Source organism: Biomphalaria glabrata, chromosome 5 (assembly GCF_947242115.1).
Source record: "Biomphalaria glabrata chromosome 5, xgBioGlab47.1, whole genome shotgun sequence".
NCBI lineage: Eukaryota > Metazoa > Mollusca > Gastropoda > Planorbidae > Biomphalaria > Biomphalaria glabrata.
In genome coordinates, this window is record NC_074715.1 from 24679081 (window position 1) to 24697816 (window position 18736).

General features: G+C 33.6%; 1 protein-coding gene across 2 annotated transcripts; it reads left to right on the top strand.

Annotated features, from left to right (window-relative positions):
* The first annotated feature begins 1285 nt into the window (after positions 1-1285).
* LOC106072885 (E3 ubiquitin-protein ligase TRIM23-like) lies at positions 1286-14708 on the top strand. 2 transcript variants are annotated; one of them, XM_013233333.2, is made up of 10 exons: positions 1286-1414; positions 4886-5167; positions 5844-6122; positions 7106-7285; positions 8337-8552; positions 9130-9264; positions 9749-9878; positions 10224-10334; positions 11011-11135; positions 11393-14708. In XM_013233333.2, exons 1-10 carry the CDS (start codon positions 1334-1336, stop codon positions 11570-11572), a joined length of 1719 nt encoding a protein of 572 aa, XP_013088787.2. In that variant the 5' UTR covers positions 1286-1333; the 3' UTR covers positions 11573-14708. The 2 variants fall into 2 exon arrangements, with proteins under 2 accessions (XP_013088787.2, XP_055886178.1); XM_056030203.1 differs by lacking the exon at positions 1286-1414 and adding an exon at positions 4430-4570.
* The last annotated feature ends 4028 nt before the right edge of the window (positions 14709-18736 follow it).

Here is an 18736-nt window from a genome sequence, read left to right on the forward strand (position 1 = left end):
CCGTCTCAAATTTCTGAATGTGTGAAAATTCACCTCTTCTAATCTTTTGTGCCATTAAATACAATAGCTGAGATTGTGGACTATTTTTTATCAAATGTGAGTTATCACTATATATATATGTATCTGCAAGCTAATCTTATTAAATTTATGAAATAAGTCTGTTCAATAGAGTATGATTTCTGCTTGATAACTATTTTGTTTTAAGATTAGATTTTAAGCATCCAGAATTCTGAAACAGTGTTAAAAAGAGAAAAAATATTTTCAAACTTAAACCTTTTGACAACCTTCTTACTTCAATGTGCAGGAGCATGTGTTGAAAGTTCTCGGCAAAGAACAGTTCTTGGTGGATTTCTTGATTCAAATTAAAACAAATATAGGCCAATAATAATATTTCATTAACAGACAAGGTTAACTCATCCAGATTTATAGAGACATATGTTGTTTGCAGCTTTCAAGTCAACTTTCGATATAACTCTTTTCACCAATGCGGCTTTGAACTGTATTGTTACTTACAGGAAGTTTTTGTATGATATCAGATGCAGGTTTTTTAAAAACAGTTTTTACAATTTCTTCAATGGCTGGTAAAATTAATATTTTGCCTATAGTGTGCAGTTTTTGGAATTTTACTATAAGTAATGATATTGTATGATGCTTGCAAACCTATTATTTCTCTTTATGATGCTGAAGCTAACATTTTGACCACTGCGGGTCTATTCTGAACTTTATCTTTGAGTTTTCAAAAGTATTTCAAATCTTTATTTTATCAGGGTGTCATAGTCTCCAATGATCCTCCAGCTGAGATGGTTTCATGGCGTCCTTACTTAAAACTTTGTTGCATAAAAGGCACATATAGGCAAGAAAGAAAACAATGAAGCCAAATTTAAAATAATCAACTCTGTATTGTACTGTCTACATTTAATATTAGTTTCATTTAGACACAATTAAGATATTTTAATATGTGAACATAAAAAATATATTTAACAATTCATTAACAATATTAAAATTGAAGGGATTCACTAATGTGCAAATAATATAAATAATATATGTGTATAAGATCATTCCTTTTAATGAAAATAAAATTTAAAGTCTTGACCTGCTTAAATGAGATCCATTATCGTAGACCTCCATTTACATCTCATAGACCCCCAATTTTTTTTTTCAATCTCGTAGACCCCTTGGAAGTCGCCATAGACCCCTGGTGGTCTATAAGACCACTTTGGGAATCACTGATCTTAACATTACAAAACAACAACAATGCAAGTCCCGTTACTCCAACGAAAAGTTTATTAATTACATTTATAGATCTATATAGGTCTACATACTAAAAATTAAAATGGCGTTAGGGGGAAACAGAGACAACAAAACTCTTTCTATTTTGACTCCATTAGCTTTAACTCACTGCCAGTTAGATAATGTAGGAAACATTAAAGTCTAAATAATAGTGTTAGAGTCATAATCTATGTGCCTTTTTTTTATTTTTAAAGTTTTTAAGCATTGATGATTGATCAGATCTAGAGATCTAAGATTAGAATTAGTAGAATTACTCAGAATTACTGAATTAGAAAAAATAGAAATAAAAATAAAATATTTGTTTTTTATTATTTAAAATTATTATTTATTATAAAATTATAGTATATATTCATTGTATTGTCATTGTAATTATTGACTATATACTTATATAGATCTAGAAGTCTAGATTCTAGATCAGTAGACTCAGTAGATCATGATTAGATCTATAAACTATGTAGATCTATTGATCTATAAATCTATTCTATATATTATATATTTATATAAATATTTATTATTTAAAGGGAAACTCCGATGGTTTTGACAATTTTTGATATAATATGTGTTTTGATTTACAGATAATGAATATATTCTTTTTTTTTTATTTGCAATAATAACTTAGTAATTGATGTTTTTCCGACGTAATTTTCCTGCGCATCCAAAACAGTCAGACTTTCACCGGGTTTCTATGTGACGTCACAAAGGTGTTTTAATCTATTGACTTATTGTATAACAGGAGACCATATAGCAAAGTTTACATTCTCGTAAAAGAAATATATCTTCGTCTATGCAGTTAGATCTAGACTAGGATCTTGTAAGCAAAGAAAAAATGCGTATTAAAAGTAGATTTACATGCTTGACTAATCACGGCACTGTGTATTTTCTCACCAGACCACTCAACACACAACAAACACTATCGCTTGGTTGTCTTGTCATGACCGACTACACGTAGTCTCGACTAGCCTTACACTGACCAGCTTGTTCGAATCATTCAGACACACGATCTATTTACTTCTTGGGATAGGGAGAGGCTTAGATGAAAATGTTACTTTTTTTTCTGGAGTTGGTTATCCTAATGCCTTTGGATCTATCTATACATGTTTATATATATAACTGTATCATAGCTCTGGACTAGGCCGTCACTAAGCCTAACAGCCTAACAGCTACTGTAAGAATGAAGCGATACGATTGGTTAAATCAAGTTTCTCTTTCAGTATTGTTTAGGGAAGTGACGCATGAAATAACTTAAAACAAAATCTCGCAGAACCCCGTTTTTTTGGGGGCGTGAAGAATTTTCTGTCTAATTTATTAAATATAAAATTTTCTGAGCATTTAAATAAAAAATGATATAATGTTTACTATTACAACTTTTTACGCAGAATTTAAATAAGTCAATAACTAAAATTTGAAAAACCTATCCTAACTCTCACTCTGTGACTAATGTGAAGTGTGACTGTGAAACTCTTAAATTTTTAAATTATTGTTGTCCTTTTTCTGTCAGGTCTCTAGATCTATTCATCAGTTACTTTTTTACATTATAGTGAGTAGTCATACTAGTCAAAGTCTAGTCAGTAGATCTAGTGATTCTAGTCTTGAGACTGATCTGAGTAGACTTGAGACATCTGAGTCTGAGTCTTGAGTAGTCTAGACTCTAGAAACTAGATCTAGAATCTAGACTAATCTAGAATATCTAGAGTTTACTAGTAGAACTGGATCAAGATCTAGAATCTATATTATATAAATATAAACTAGATCTAGATCAATATCTATGATAGAAATAATATAATAAAGAACAGAATCTATACAGATCTGGTATAGATTCTATATCTAGTAGTAAGTAGAGATAGAATATAGAATGATGAATATAAGAATAAGATGATTACGTCATACACATCATGATCATCATGCATCTTAGAATCATACATATGTTAACCAATGACTTAAATTCTGCCAAGTCATTGGTTTTCCTGGCTGGCTCAGACAACCTATTCCATGCTCTAAACTCTAATAGCAGTAGGGAAGAAGGAGCATTTGTTACAAGTACAGATTTGTTAATCATCATGTTATGCAGACTTATTTGTAATTACTTAATTAGCAAAAGGTGCAATGTGATTGAGATAGAATTGATGTCCCATTCACCATACTACTCAAATACTAGATTTTGTTAATCTACTTGTTATCTAGATCTAGCTAGCTGCTAGTATTAATAATAGTATTAACCTTAATTAATAATTTCAGAGAAAACTCCGAGACAGGCTACTGTAGTTGTACTTTAGATACCTCTAGATGGAGAAAAAAAAAAAGAAGCCCATAAATCTGGAATATATATAATATACATAATATAGATCTAATATTAAATATACATGTAAAGTAAAAAAATTAAAGAACTATGGGAATGTCGAGGGTTACGAAGATTCTGTTAGCATTGAAGGAAGAAAAATTATTAACTTGCTCTTTGCTGACAACATAGATAGTCTTGCAGGGACAGAAGAAGAACTAGCTGACTTGGTGAAGACCTCCACAGCATATATTATGCAAATCAATGCTGAAAAAACACAAATTATGACCAATAGCCAAGGGTTTTTTTAAGGGACATCAGCAATGGTTGCGAAAAGCTAACAATTGTCAGTAGCTTTAAATATCTTGGACCTATTGTCTCAGATGAAGGAACAATAATTGGACCCCATGATGACCTGCTAACCATTGTAAAAAAACGTAAACTCAAACTCTATGACCACATCACAAGGTCCTCAGGGGTCGCAAAGACCTTCCTTTAGGGAACAGTAACAGGAAGAAGAGGAAGATAGAGATGGCGATGTCAGTGAAAAAAAATTCTATCCAAGGCAAAGAACAGAGAGGAATAGAGAAAGACGGTTGACAGTTCTTGTATGGTGCCCCAACAGTCCAACAGACTAAGGGATAGGTGAAGGGAATGTCAGGCCGAATAGGCCTCTTTAGTCACAGTTCTTGTATGGTGCCCCAACAGTCCAACAGACTAAGGGATAGGTGAAGGTGAAGGGAATGTCAGGCCGAATAGGCCTCTTTAGTCACAGTTCTTGTATGGTGCCCCAACAGTCCAACAGACTAAGGGATAGGTGAAGGTGAAGGGAATGTCAGGCCGAATAGGCCTCTTTAGTCACAGTTCTTGTATGGTGCCCCAACAGTCCAACAGACTAAGGGATAGGTGAAGGTGAAGGGAATGTCAGACCGAATAGGCCTCTTTAGTCACAACCAATTCTCTTTCCATAATCTCCAACCGTGTTGACTATGCCCACATTTATAGGTTAGTAGATTCTAGTCTTGTTGATTAGGACAAGAAATCCCTTTTTTTTACAAAAATATTTGTATATAATTACATTGTTTGTCTAGCATAGATAAAAATTATTTTGAAGTGGGATGTCTTACAGATTATGTGAAAGGTTTCTGTCTCTCATTAAAAGTGAATTTCCAACACATATAATAATTTTTCTGGATGGTATGGTTGGTTCTCTAAACTGTTAGTCCTCAATAGTTAGTGAACATAAATAAGCCATCTAGACCTATTACAGAATTACTTCTATTAAGTAGATTTCTAATTTGAACCATATTTGGTTTGCAGGCAATCCTTGAATGTCGAGTATGTAATGAAGTGTACAGATTTCAAGGAGAGAAGGTGCCAAGGCTATTGATGTGTGGCCACACCTGCTGCCATCAATGCCTCACACGCTTACAGCTCCATGGCAGGTCTCTGCTCTGCCCATTTGACAGGCAGCCTACAGAGATAGGAGACTCTGGTATTTGGGGCTTGAAGAAAAACTTTGCCTTGCTTGAGCTTCTGGAGAGGCTAGAGTACATTCCAGTGAGATCACTCCCAGATCCAGTAGTTGCCAGGGAGCAGAGTGTACGAATTTAGGGTTTTATCATTTTATTTATATAATATATATATATATATATTAGAATTGGTTCAACAATGCAACACATATAAGTAATATTCTGTCATAAAAAATATTAAATAAGAGATTGATTCTGTTGACAAGCTTTAGACAGTACTTGAGGTGAAGAGACTTTGGTCCATTCCTGAGAAATCATCCTCAGCAGCCATATATGGTTTGACAGTCAACCACTCCAACCCTTAACAGATTTGATCCACATTGAAAGGCTGTTGATGTGCAAGCTATTGAAAGAAATGTGCATCAGCAGTATGAGAGTTAATTTTGTTTGCTTATTACACATAGCTTCCATTTATTTTCTGCACTTTAGCATCACGTCCACTAAAGTTAGGCCAAATAATATAAAACAATGTTTTTAACACTTCTTTGGAACCATGACATTATATAGACCTCACAGCCAAAAAAGTTGAAATTTCTTTAAAACTGGTCGACTCGTGATCTATGTAATTTAAAATTATATATATAAAGTTCATTATTGAGATGACATTACAATTTTAAAAAAATTAAATAGTAAAATTTTAATAATACTTTTTTTCTCATTGAAATTCCTTTAACTTTATTACTGGTATTGGATAGTGTATTGGTACTGTCTACTATTGGAGTATGTAAGGCTAACTGTGTTTTCAGCTTTCTATCAGCTGTGATGAGAATGAACTGCACACGGCTGTTATCTTTTGCACTGTCTGCAGCACTCACTTGTGTGTGGAGTGTTCAGACATCACACACTCCACCCGCACACTAGCCAGGCACAAGCGTGTACCCATCTCAGAGAAGCCCAAGGAGAACCCAAAATGTGTTTATCACCCAATGCATCATGTAGAGTTTGCATGTCTGGAGCCAGAGTGCAAGTCATCTCCCTTAATGTGTTACATTTGTAAGGACTACGGGAGACACATGAAGCACAAGGTTTGTTTTTTGGTCTGATTTTTTTATTTGTTTAAATTGAATCATTTATTTCATTATTTATCTTTCACAAAGATTTATTGAGATCCTGTTCCTTGGGAAGTTGTTATAATTACAAGGTTTCTTTTTGCTCAATTCAAAACAGCAACATTCTACTCAAGAGAACAGACACAAAATACAGTGACACTCATTGATGTCTTTTTCATGTTCCTTAGTCAATGAGTAGTGCTGATAGTCATACAGAGTAAAGAACAAATACGTTTTTGTAACGTTCTGTTTTTGTCTTAATGGACAGAAGTAGCCCTCTCACAATGTATTCATGATGGAGAGGGTGGTGGTTGTCTTCAATGATTTTTCTAAGACATCTTTGTTGAAAAAACTCATTCAAATATGATATTATATGGTTTTGCAACATTTTGGATGACATGTTTCCTTGCTAACAAGTTATCTATAATGTCTTGTGTGTTTTTTTCAGATTTTTTCTTGGTATAAAAAACTTTTGCCACTACAATATTATTTTATGTGCCTGTGCAAACATAATTAAATGTGAAATAATCCTTTATTTAATTTTTTTTTGCATTCAAGTTTGTTGATCTAATATGTTTATATTTTAAGAACTTTCCTAGAAATTATTAAAATAAATGAATTCCAAATATTGATTAACACTATCTAATAAAGTTTCATTCAAGACCAATTTTGTTGGCTTAAGAGAATTCATTCCAAATTGTAGTGTATTTCTGTAGCTCCATGACTAGATATAATTTCCTCAATTGATAGCAGCTACCTGCTAAAGCTAAATAAAAATTCATATGCCAGCACATATCCAACCATTGCTTCTAGACCATGACTCATATTTATGACTTTTATTCAGCTGCTAAGCACTACCTTAAGCTAGCTATACTTTTCCTTTGCTTTAATAAGAGGCAAGTTATATTTATTTTCAAACCAGTCAGTAATTGTGAATACTATTTATTTTACACTTTCAGCATTCCTTATTAGAGACTGAAGCAGAAAATATTAGTGCATCCATTAAAAGTGCTATACAGCACATCAAGTCATTTGCTGATGAAGTGACAGACTCAGTGAGAAAGTTTAACGTAGTGATACAGCAAATAGAAGGTGGCCCACAAATAGCTAATGGTCAGGATGATTCATCTACCACACAGGTTAATGGTCACCTAATCCTACATCTTTGTTTTTGTTAGAACAAAAAACAAATTAACGAATCTATTTGTGACATAATGCCTGCACTTATTGTTTTGCAATTTAATAACAATGGTTCTTATACATGATTTGATTTACTTGGCTAAGCCTTTTTGATGCCCAATGGAGCGAGCTGTAACAGTTCTTTATCATTAGACTGTTTAGTGCAATTCCCATCAGTCAGGTTCATGTCCATCCTGCCATCTTTGCTTTTTGGTCTACTGATGTCCTCCAGGTTTATTTTGGACTCCAAGCCTTTCTCTTCCCCTTGTGGGGGAAGTATTGTTCTTCACATTGTGTGCACAATCTTCTTCTTCTTCTTCTAGCTAGCTTTTTGCTGCTGAGCTGTCAGCTCTTTTGCAGACTGTGCCAAGGAAAAATAGTGTGCTGTTTTCTTCAGTTGTTCAGCACTGCCGTACAGGGTGTTGGTTATGTTGGGCTGGAGTGGTAGTAGGGTCTGCCTGTGTGCCCAATCCAGCTCCATTAGCATTACTTGATTTCTTGTTCTATTGGTATTGGCTTAGCTGTTTCCCAGAGGCGTTTGAGATTATTTTAGCAATCTGACACCAATTATATGACATAAGCATTTTTTGGTGAATGCTTTGAGCTTGGCTGTAATGTTAGTTATTACTCTCCAAGTCTCTGTGCTATACAAAAGAACTACTTTCACATTAGTGTTGAAGATGGGGTTTTATTTTCTTGGGACAGTGCTTTTTGATCTTTAGATTGGCCGTAGGGTGTTAAAAGCATGCCTAAACTTGCTGAAACTAGTACAATAGTTTTTGTGCATGTGTGTGATTATTAATTATACATTTTTTAAAAGTATTTCTTTTTTTAAATTAAAAACTTTGACATCTAAATAACATTCATCTTACGTAAATTTATTTAAAAAATATTGTTTAAGACATTGATCTATTGTAGCATTTTCTTTCACAATCCTAAATTTTATTTTAAGCTTTCATATATCTTTATTTTATATGCACAATTTTTCATATGCACCATTTTCCTTTTTAGATTTCTGGAACTGCAGAGCAAGCTCGACATAAAATCAAAACATATTTCAGTGATTTGAGAGAAAATCTGAGCCGGCAAGAAATGGCAGCACTTGGTGCTGTGGACACACACATACGAGAAAAATTGTGCTCCTTGAGGCAGCAGCAAGAAGACATGACCATACTCATGTCTCAGATCTCTTCTGTGTGTCATCAGTGTGAGACCACTTTACAACAGGTGCTTCTAGGTTTACATCTTCCCTTCATTCATATGACATTCACTGTACAGCAATGACCATTTTCCCAGGTCCTGCTGTCTAAAGTATTATGTACTTTATGTATTTTAATGATCATTGTATAAGGAGGATTGAATGCAGTTTTAAACTAGAAACTTGGTTTCCAAATTTACATATATAGCTAATACACATTTTTTTTTGTTTTAATTTGTCCAGTAACATTAGTCCTTAATACCTATATAATGGCATTATTGAATAGTGTCTGTTGTTTTTGTCGTCATTAGTTTACATGATTATGTTGTTTTTGTCGTCATTAGTTTACATGATTATGCTGTTCAGCAAAGGGACTTGTTATCTTTACATTGTTTTCAATTAAAGATACTAAATCTAGCTGATGTTGGAAACCACCATTAATATTTTCAATAGCTTAACCAAGATTGAAATGTTAAAACCCTAGTAAATGAGAACAAGAGATCTACTACACAACTACATTTTCTCACTAGTAAAGAAACTATTAAACATGTGTCTTTATGTGCATGGAAAATATTTATAAAATTATTTTTTCTTCCATACATCTAGGATGATACCAAAATTCTCCTGGCTAAACCAGAACTAAGTAATTTGTTAGATACTTTACAAAAACAGCAGCAGCAGTTTATGGATATCCCAGATCAAATTCTGTTAGAGCCAACGATCCCCATCACATTTACTAAGGTATGACTTAAACATTAAAAAAAAAAGACTTTTGTCTAGCTAAATTTCATGTTATAACTTTTGTCTAGCTAAATTTGATGTTACAAGCTTGCTCAGTGCATTCTGGTCCAATCTCTTGTGGATGGGAGAAGGTTTCTATGCTGCCTGCAGCAAACACAACTCAGCTCATGTGGGGATTTGAACTCAAGCCCCCTTGTTTGGCCCCAACATGGTTTAATCCACTCTGCCACACATTCAACATAAAATGTCTGTGGTAATAACTGAGACAAAAAACATTTAATGTCTGTGGTAAATTATGTAATTTTAATATGAAAAATTACTATAGAATGAAAAATTTGATAAAAGTTTTGTTTTTTTAATTGTTTACCCTAAGAAAACAAACACTTCTATGAAGACACTGGTTCACTCTTGTTGGATCAGGGCTTCAAAGGATCTTTTACAAGTTACTGTGTGAATGATGATCTGGCTTTTATGAATTTCTCAGGATAACAGAGTACACATTGGACCTAAGATAGAAATGAGAGTTGTCACCCTTGGACTGGATGGGGCGGGAAAGACCAGCATACTTTTTAAACTGAAACAGAATGAATTCATTTCAACAATACCTACAATAGGTAACATTTTGATAAAACATACTTGTACAAAGTCTAATACTGATGTCTATGATTTTGTTACATTTCATAACGTTTAAACAACAAAAGTATACATAGATTAACACAGGAATAAATATATGTATGTTGAAAATCTGTTGCAGTGAATTTGAATTATACGTTTTGTAAATGTGTAAGTTACTTGATCAGAAATGTTTTGGTTAGCTACTTAGCTGTAATGTTAATAGAAACAAAAAAAGACCAATGCTATTGGCTATTTAATTTTAAAATAAAAATAATAACATAATTTGAAAAGCATACAGAAATACTTGTGTTTTCATATTTCAATGTACTTTCTTATTTCCCAAGGTTTCAATGTGGAGACTGTTGAATACAAAAACTTTAAATTTACAATTTGGGATGTTGGTGGCCAGCATAAAATTAGACCTTTGTGGAAACACTATTATTTTAATACTCAAGGTAGGCAATTGTTTTGTATGGCTGTTTACTATCTTCTTACATTCATTTCTTTGTATTTTCATAAAGAATGCTTCAGTTGTTTTTTTTAAAGATTACAGTTTGATGTTAACAACTGTACTGTACAATTATTCTCCATTCATTTTGGTAGCAAATGTAGAAAAGGCTGAACTGAACTGAAACACTAATTGAAACACCTGAAAGAAAAAAAGTGTATCAACAGTTTGTCATAGACAGATTAAGAAACTGTGTGACCATTTTGGTATAGTAAAGACTTGATGTACTGAAAGAGTTGACCCAACCAACACACATCTCTAACATGTTGTGAACATATTCTACTGAAGAGTTAGAAATAAGAACTGATGAACTACTGATACATACCATTCACCCCCAGTTCAAATTGTACCTATTACTATTATTTACAATGAAAGAATTAAGCATGTAACTTCAGTAAATGCACAATAACAATAATGATACAAGTAAAATAAAGATAGTAAAATGACATTTGAAATTAGTTGGATTATATAGCTAGTTAAATGTCACTTATTGTCTTATAGATATCAGCTTTAGCAATTTAGCTATAAATATTGGTACTGGTTTTTAGTGGGTTTTTTTTAGCTTAAAAGTATCACTATACTTTATAAGTTTGAGTATCAAAGACCTACTTTACATTCCAAAGCTGTCATATTTGTGGTTGACAGCAGTAAGAAAGATAGACTGGTAGAAGCCCAAGGGGAGCTAGTCAAACTTGTTCAAGAGAAAGAACTGAAGGAGTCGTCTCTCTTGATATTTGCAAATAAACAGGTTTGTTAAATATAGTACTCTACATATGAAGTAAAATTAAAAAATAAAGAATAAAATAGTATGGATATATATATATAATATAGATATGTAAATGTAAGGTATTTATCCTAATTTCTTAATCTAACATTCTTATTTCAATAATTGTATTTTTTATGGAAATATTTCAACTTGTTCTATGCTTCATATTATGTTAACTACCTGTTATAATGATAATTATATGCCAATTCTGTAAACTGTCTGCTAAAAATTTTCCCCAGGACCTGGCTGAATGTTTGTCTATAGAAGAATTAACAGAACAACTTGGGCTGTTAAAACTTTGTTGTAATCGAAGTTGGCATCTTCAAGCTTGTGATGCCAAAAGTGGTCAAGGTTTGGCTGATGGTTTGGAATGGTTGTCAAGACAAATGGTAGCTGCTGGAGCCCCTGAACTAGCTTAATATTGGGCATTTATTAAAAACATGTCCCACAGTTGACCCAACTTTCTGTTACAAAGTCTTTACAAAATACAGTATTAATGAATTACCATCAGTTGTTAATTCCTACAAAAATAAACCCTATATTTAATAAAAATGCAAGATTATTGAAAAAATATAATTTAAGTATGTTGGCATTGAGTCCTTCATAATTTAGCTGAACCAGTTCAGCTTGACATTAATTTTATTGCTTATTACTGTATTTTCACGCATTTTAATTGCTGGTTATAAAAAATTTTCAAATGAATGGCTGCTGTGCGGAGTATACAAATGTGTGGGAGTTTACTCATAAATATAGCGTAATGGAAATTTGGACATACTTCTGGGTCTTTATACCACCTGTGGTTGGCTGTGTGGTTGTGAAATGTTAATTGGAAAGCTTTATGAACATCTCATTATAAACCTCAAGAAAACAAATAGTACCGATGCGGCAGAGAGTCTTTTATATACCAATGGTATACAGTCGCTTTGGGATCCCCAGCATGCATTAAATGTAGTAAATTTAAAGACCAAACAAACTTCTTTAAAGACAATGAAATCACTTAAGCATTTATTACAAGCTGTTAATACAATGGTTGCAGTTATATGTTATTACTGGTTGTTGTTATTGAAGAAAAAATCAATTTATTTCTAGTAGTAATGTAAGCAGTTGTGGTATTTGTAGAAAAATAGTTTTTAGTTATTCCCATGGAAAGGTTATCCTTAATGAGGTAATAGAAGATACAATGCCACAGTAAAATTTGTTGTCTGGTGCTTTGTTTATTATACTAACAATTGTTTGTTAGAGTTGTGTAAAAGCTGTAGTAGTTATGGACTTAACTTTGCCTGTAATCTATAATTTTAGAACATTTGAATGAAAAAATGATTATTGTTTTATTAATGAAATGTTGGTATTCAGATAAAGTATATGGAATAGAAGAATTTTTTTGTTTAATTTACTATGGCATTAAATGTTACCATAACTAAACTTTTAGTAATTCTGTATACCACATTTTTTTTCTTGTTTCTCTCTTCACTAAAGGAACACTGTTAGATTACTAGTTTGTTTTCCCACTTTCTTTTTTGAAATGAAGACCTGGGACATCACCACATACCTATGTTTTAGAAAATGGAATGTTTGTTTGTTAGATCAAAAGAATGCTGAACATCATAACAATTCCCATCTTAATTAAATAAAAAAAAAAAAAGTATTTAGAAAGAAATTTTTTTTAAGCACAGATTTGGGAGGGGCGGGAGTGTATATATCTTTTTAATTATGAAAATGATGTGTATTTTTTTTTTTTTGAAGTGTTAAAAAATGGTTGTTGTTTTTTTTTTTTTTTTTGACAAAGAAAATGATTTTTTAAACTTCAGAGATTGTCACTTGATTGGTCAATAGTTATTAAATTTACTTGCATGTTTAGCAGAGGCCTTTTTCTTATGCTTGTGTCATAGTCCAGGGGTGGGCAACCTTTTTCTATTGAGGGCAACATAAAATAAAAAACTTTTGGAATGGGGACCATATAAATATATGTATGTGTGTGTGTGTGTGTGTCTGTGTACTTTCAATTTAGAAAAATATGATAGCTAACTGTGTATAATGTATTTTAATTCACATTTGTAATGCATTTATACATTTACATTTAATTTTTTACACTCCTAATTGAGGAATCACAACATGAGTTTGCAATTTCTTAAACTAAATTTTTTTTTTTTTACTTTATTATTGTATTTTGCATCACATTTCATCCCAAATGTACTGTTGTATGTAATTTGAAGTATTTAACTTTTTGCACTCATGGATAATGTTTCTTATCCTTGTGACTACCTTCAAATTACAGAGACTCAGGATTGACCTGTTCTTAAACATTTTATTTTCAAACACAAAAAAATGCTTGTTGGCAGATTGATATGGACCCAAATAATGTGAAAGTTTAGTAGCAAAGTTTTAAAAATCTGATTTCACTTGCCAGCCTGGAGAATTGAGAAAACATTACTTCCCTTTACAATAATGTTGATGGCAAACATGAAGTCTGTCTTCCATCTTCATTAGAAATATTAGTAACAAAGTCACAGTCAATGTCCTTCAAGGAACATAACAAATTCTTCCTCCGGATGACCCCCAAATTCTTCTCAATACCTTGCTCATGTTAAACCAAACATTGGAATGTTTTGTTTCCACATCAGAACTGCCTGTAGTTAAGATCCTTGAGATAATTGTGCCAATATCATCTTTGATATTCAAAATAGTTTTGCACAAACTTTCCCATGTAGAGGTAACAGTTTATGGCTGGGATAGAGTTCTGTAATTTGATTAACAAACCAAACATTCTCTCAGTCAAAGCACAGGCTTCATCAGTTGTTTCACTTGCCATCTTGTTCCATGCCAACCCAACTCTTTCAACACAGTTCTTCATAGCATTGAATAAATACTGACCTGAGTTTGTGTCTTTAACTGAATGTTTTGACATATTGCCAACTAAAATAATCTTCATTCTCTTTAAACTTTTTAGAATGACATGTATACAATGTTTCCTCAGCCTCTTCATCATAAGAATCAGAAATTTCAATAATTGCTATCTAAAATGTTTCATTTTTAATATATATGCATATATATATATATAAATAATCTGTGGGCACACCTAATATTTGTAGGTGTCCTCGGGCTGTATTAAACACTCAGGCGGACCACATGTAGCCCACAGCTCGTATTTTGCCCACCCTTGTCATAGACTATCAACTAAAAGTAAGTCTTCATGCCCAACCCATCTGTGATATGTCTCACCACTGACCTAAACAACTTCATGAGGACAAATCAGTGGATCCATTTCTTTCCAGTTTATTGTTTGTTCCATTGTTATTTATTATAAGGTAACTTATGAATTGATGGGTTATAGTTTTTTTATAGTGACTTGGTGTGATGTTTTTTTTTTATGTTGTGTATTTTAGACTTAAATAAATTAAGTCAGTGATATTGGAATGGAAACTTTCCATATTGAGCTTGTTATAAGCATGTTTTTTTTAGTTGAGATTGTTGACTTGGAGATTCTGTAAATACTGTCTATGTAGTTCATGGAGAAATACAATCTGTCAGATTTCTGTGTGAAACTATACAAACCAACTGACCAAATAGTTTGTTATGTATTACATGAAATATGTTTACGTACACATGCATTCAAAACAAATGGGTAAAATGGAATAGTTGAAACCAAAGTACTAACTACTAAGGTAGCGTCCTGAATGGCCACACCTTGGTAGGTGATAACTTCTGCTGTCTTGGTTCTGATACAGGGGTATCATTTAACTTCTGCTGCCTTGGTTCTGATACAGGGGTATCATTAAACTTCTGCTGCCTTGGTTCTGATACAGGGGTATCATTTAACTTCTGCTGTCTTGGTTCTGATACAGGGGTATCATTTAACTTCTGCTGCCTTGGTTCTGATACAGGGGTATCATTTAACTTCTGCTGTCTTGGTTCTGATACAGGGGTATCATTAAACTTCTGCTGCCTTGGTTCTGATACAGGGGTATCATTTAACTTCTGCTGTCTTGGTTCTGATACAGGGGTATCATTTAACTTCTGCTACCTTGGTTCTGATACAGGGGTATCATTTAACTTCTGCTGCCTTGGTTCTGATACAGGGGTATCTGAAATGATCTGTCCCTTACTTGATAAGGATAATATCAGGATATCATTGTTACCTGTGACGGCTGAACAAAAATCTGGGAAATGCTTTTCTTACTAAGTTTACTAAGGCCCCCCAGTCTATAGAAGCTGTGTATTTAGCACTCTGCTATATTGCAGTGAAACATGAACCACTCACCTTAGCAGGAAAAGAAGACGTTTGAGGCAAAGTCTGGGGAAAAAAAGGTGAACATTAAATTCACCAACTAGAACGTTTTGAGGAGTAGGGGGCTAGGACATTGTCTCTAGTTTCAATAGCTTGGTTATGTGGAGCTCAGCCAATTCTCAAGGTCATAGGGAAATATTGGCGGCAGGAGAGCTGCCGGTCATCCATGACTAAGATGTACACGTCCTGATGTCTGTAACATGAACCACTTCAAGTGCTGGATAGATCCTAACGGAGGGGGCGGGGCGCACATTGTGAGCACGTAAGAAACAAGGACCATAACTTTGTAGCGTCTGAAGGATTTTTAGAGTACATCTTGTGAGCGAGCGTGTGTCTGGAGGGTTGGACAACTCCAGTTACTGCACAAGATGTTGCAAAGGGAAAAGATCGTCTTAAGATGAGTAAAGTAGCGTTCAGTCTAGAGACCATGAAATCTGTCTCTCAAAACACTTCAACAGCACAACTAGACTCTTAGACAATGAAATCTGTCTCTCAAAACATTTCAACAGCACAACTAGACTATTAGACAATGAAATCTGTCTCTCAAAACATTTCAACAGCACAACTAGACTCTTAGACCATGAAATCTGTCTCTCAAAACATTTCAACAGCACAACTAGACTATTAGACAATGAAATCTGTCTCTCAAAACACTTCAACAGCACAACTAGACTCTTAGACAATGAAATCTGTCTCTCAAAACATTTCAACAGCACAACTAGACTCTTAGACCATGAAATCTGTCTCTCAAAACATTTCAACAGCACAACTAGACTCTTAGACCATGAAATCTGTCTCTCAAAACATTTCAACAGCACAACTAGACTCTTAGACCATGAAATCTGTCTCTCAAAACATTTCAACAGCACAACTAGACTATTAGACAATGAAATCTGTCTCTCAAAACACTTCAACAGCACAACTAGACTCTTAGACAATGAAATCTGTCTCTCAAAACACTTCAACAGCACAACTAGACTCTTAGACAATGAGTTCAAGGCACAAATGTCTGATTCTGATCTAGATATTTAGGTGACATTTCTCCTGTGTAACTGGGACGTTAAGATTGAGGGTCTAGCGTGAGAGTTACATACATGATACATGTCTATATTTCAAGTGCAAGTGTACTTGGTCTTCACATTGAATAACTCAAGAGAAGAAACAATTTGGTGCAGGGGAACTTTTAGTTCCAAATCTAACATCTCTCTCTCTCTTACTTTTGTTCATTATTTCTATTTTGTTTCTAAACGTCGAATGGCCGTTGTCACTAACTAGGCAACACACATCTCAGATCGACATTTTGTGTTTTCTTTCAGAGAAGGTCGGCCTCCCTAGAATAAAGAGGTCACACCCAAACGAGGTCAAGACAAAGAAATGGGAATGCAGGGCCAAACAAATGAAAACAGACTAGTGTCGGCCTAGAGCGAGGAAGAAACAAAAAAATTCAGAAAAATTTACAAAGGGCGACAACTGTGTTCATAACCAAAGAAAGGCTCATTTAGTACCGAGCCGAACAGATGAATACAGTAATGATTATTTGGCAGGGCCGTTTTTAGTAGTACTTTTAATTACACAAGCGAAACTTTTAAAAAATTTTATGAATGAACTTTATTATATTTGATTACTCCTCATGAAAGTGAATCCAACTATTAAGCTACGTTTAAAGAGGTGGAAACTACACGCCTAGATTCTTCTACAGACTTATCCTGGTCAAATCATGTGTCCTCAGCTTTATAGCTTGTGATTCAGCAAAGACATATGCAATTCTTGCAAGTTAACACTCAAAATATTCAACTGATTATGTATTAGTACAATTCCTAAAAAGGGGGGGGGGGACACACAATAATATATTTCTAATCTTAGACGTTCAATTGTAATTTGGCGTTTGGGTGAGATCAAAACATTTTGAAAAATTAAGAAACAGAAATGAGAATATTCTTAACAATAAAATTGAAGTTTAAGAAGCTACACATGAAGGAAACACTGGAACTACAAATTCTAGTGCAATCTGGTTCTGTGTTAGTCATCTCGTACCCAATAGATCTAGATTCTACTTTGTGCTGGAAACATTTATTTTCTTTTATAAAATACAGTTTGTGTTCAGGTCAGCAGGAAAATACATTTTGTGTTCAGGTCAGCAGGAAAATACATTTTGTGTTCAGGTCAGCAGGAAAATACATTTTGTGTTCAGGTCAGCAGGAAAATACATTTTGTGTTCAGGTCAGCAGGAAAATACATTTTGTGTTAGTCTCGGTGAATGATTACGTTATTTAGAGCACAAATATTGTTTCAGCGTTAGACCAAAGTTTGTGTCTTTTTGGTGAGCAGAAAGGCGGCCGACGAAAACGCTTTAGTTTACTTTATAGACCGGCGGGAGATATTTGGAGATTTCATACAAATGGCGGGATAGATCAAAAGTAAATGTACAGACGTGGACGGCGGAAATATCTTTTCATCTTATGAAATGCAAACGTTTCTTTAAAAAAACCAGCATGATTACATCATACGCGTGTTCCTGATTCAATCTAGTCACGCATGTTAATCAATGACTTAAATTCTGCCACGTTATTGGTTTTCTTGGCTGACTCAGGCAACCCATTCCATGCTCTAATAGCACAAGGAAAGAATGAGCGTTTGTACAGATTTGTCCTAGCATATGGAACAAGGAATGTGCTTTAAATAGAACCTAAACTGACCATAGGTAGACACCGGTTATGGTCTGTGCCGGAAGCAATTTAGGTCACAGCAGGGACTATGTAGCCACGTGAAAAACTGCATTCCTCCTTAATCTTCAGACTCAAAGCCATCTTTAGTATTACACCTTCTATACTAACTCAAGCAAGGACTAACAATTTAGGTATTGACGCTTTTTTTAAAAAAAAAGTTGCATATACATTTTAAAAGACAGCCAGATTTAAATAGCAGAGAGATTTAAAACAAGAAATTTTAAAAAAATCTTTTAAAAAAAGCTTATCTTAGGGAAATAACTCCATATTTACAGCCACATCTCTCAATACTGTACTGTTCATTTCCCCTTTTCAATACCAAACAGAATAATTTATTAACAATAATTAATTAACTAATTGGTTATTTCTTTGATTGATTATTGTATTGTTAGGTACAATAAACAATTGTGTAAAGTTTGAAACGAAAATGGGTGTGGGAGAAATAATGTGTACAAAATTGTAGTACCAGACAGACAGACAGACAGAGTGACTTAAAAACTTTGTAGAAATTGCAATAAAAAGTAGAATTTTACTGCACCTATTTCTCTAGCATATTCCTAAGTTTAATAACG